Source organism: Triticum dicoccoides, unplaced genomic scaffold (assembly GCF_002162155.2).
Source record: "Triticum dicoccoides isolate Atlit2015 ecotype Zavitan unplaced genomic scaffold, WEW_v2.0 scaffold19908, whole genome shotgun sequence".
Classification (NCBI taxonomy): Eukaryota; Viridiplantae; Streptophyta; class Magnoliopsida; order Poales; family Poaceae; genus Triticum; species Triticum dicoccoides.
Genome location: NW_021233521.1, coordinates 1 through 1,815, shown reverse-complemented (window position 1 = coordinate 1,815; position 1,815 = coordinate 1). Strand labels below are relative to the sequence as shown.

Sequence of the window (1,815 nt, the reverse complement as noted above, 5' to 3'; positions counted from 1 at the left end):
CGAGTTTAGGCGGTATCCGCAACAAAGTCTTGTATCACAGTCCTTACAGCAACTGGAATTCGAACTGAGTGGGTACTTCCGTCTGACCATGTCAAGCTCCCGAAAGTGTATCCTCCTTGCACTCTCTGCCTTGTGGTGAATGTCACCATAAATGTTGCGCTTCTACTGCTTCCTTTGGTGAAAGTAATCACAGATGGTTCTACCGACACATCTATACCTGCTGGAGCTTCAACCACTAAATGATATGTTGCTTCCGCTGGCCCAACGTTAGTCACAGTGCGCCGAAGCATGACATGGTCCTTGAGGTCCGGCACGACAATTGACGGGAGGTTGAGATTGAGGTAGTAGGACTCACAACCATCTAAATATCCAAGAGTGCAGTTCAAAAACTTGTTGTACTCTCTTGCATCCACGTCATAAACCAAGCCAGGGTCAACAGCTCTATCTGGGTCTATGTGTCCACCACCAAAGTCGAAGGGGTCAGCTAGTTTCCTTGGGACCGCTTCTGCTTGGATTGGCATGCCAAAACGATCAGTCACAGATGCTGCAACCAAGACAAGAAACAATCAAATCAGTTTTATATTTTGACGAATTGTTTTCATGTATTTTTTGTATTTCAATGTTCACACCTGTGGTGACGATGGCAGACTTGATCATGGCAGGTGACCAGCCAGGGTGAACCGACTTGAGCAGTGCGGTCACAGCGGAGACATGCGGGCACGCCATGGATGTCCCGGATTTGAACACGTAGGAGTCGCGGTCCGCTGCCAAGATGCTGACGCCAGGTGCAGCAATGTCGGGCTGTTCAAACATGTGTATTGAGAATTAGTTAAGAAGTCGTAAGTTAAGAAAAATTAGGAAGGCTAGGTAACAAACAAGACAATGGCAACAATTGTCTCAAGTTAAGAAATTGAGAATGATATATACCTTGAGTATGCTAGGGAACAACATGCTTGGACCTCTCGACGAGAATGAGGCGACCCTCGGCGACAACACCCCTTTTCCGACAACGGTCATGGCAGGTGACACCTTCACCACCGCATTCCTAGCATGACACGTGACTGGCATGAGTTTCCGGAGAAGAAGAAAACGCATTCAAGTCTGTTTCAGACAACACGACATGCACTCACCCTTTGTCCCAACTCCAATAGGAGGCAATTCGTTGTGCGATCTCAAAATCCACCACTACACAGGGCATAACGCCCCTACACAAAGGCAGGAAGTCGAGGAGGTTAGTAGTGTACTGTGCAAATATGAGGCCCTTGGCGCCAGCCATGGTGGTGAGATTGATGGCTATGGGAAGTGCTTGTCGAGGCGGCATGCTTCTCGCTGCCACGGGTTGATAGCATAGGACGATTTTACCGGTGACGTTGCTCAATGCCAGTGACGACTCCGTGTCACAGCTGCGCAGAAGTTGTAATTCAGTATAGTTGATAAAACACTGAATCGTGGTTACAAAAGTGGACAACTACAACAAATGCGTCAAGTGATTACAGATGCATAACTACAGAAGTTTTATTTCATTACCTCCCGGCATAAACAAGGTCTTTAAAGTTGCCGCTGATCACAGATGCATTGTTGTGAAGAGATTGCCCCTGTATTTCGAATCAAGCACACATTAATAAGTAATTAAAGGAATCAGGGAAAGCTGGCTTCAGGGACGAGCTAAATGTACTTTTTGTTTGTTTCCACGCTCTGAGACGAATCAAGTTAATTTGTCAAAAACTATAAAACCAATTTTATAGCCCCGGATCTATCATTTCCTCAGACCAAATAAATACTTGGAGAATGTTTGTTTGTAGCATGCACGTACCA

General features: G+C 46.1%; 1 protein-coding gene across 1 annotated transcript; it reads right to left on the bottom strand.

Annotated features, from left to right (window-relative positions):
• Positions 1-5: 5 nt before the first annotated feature.
• Positions 6-1,601, bottom strand: LOC119345017 (subtilisin-like protease SBT3.4; the record flags this gene model as incomplete). The annotated part of the gene is made up of 5 exons (XM_037615264.1): positions 6-544; positions 630-801; positions 928-1,045; positions 1,131-1,403; positions 1,528-1,601. Coding segments are annotated over 5 exons (1,176 nt in total), but the record flags the coding sequence as incomplete, so codon positions are not given.
• Between the last annotated feature and the right edge of the window lie 214 nt (positions 1,602-1,815).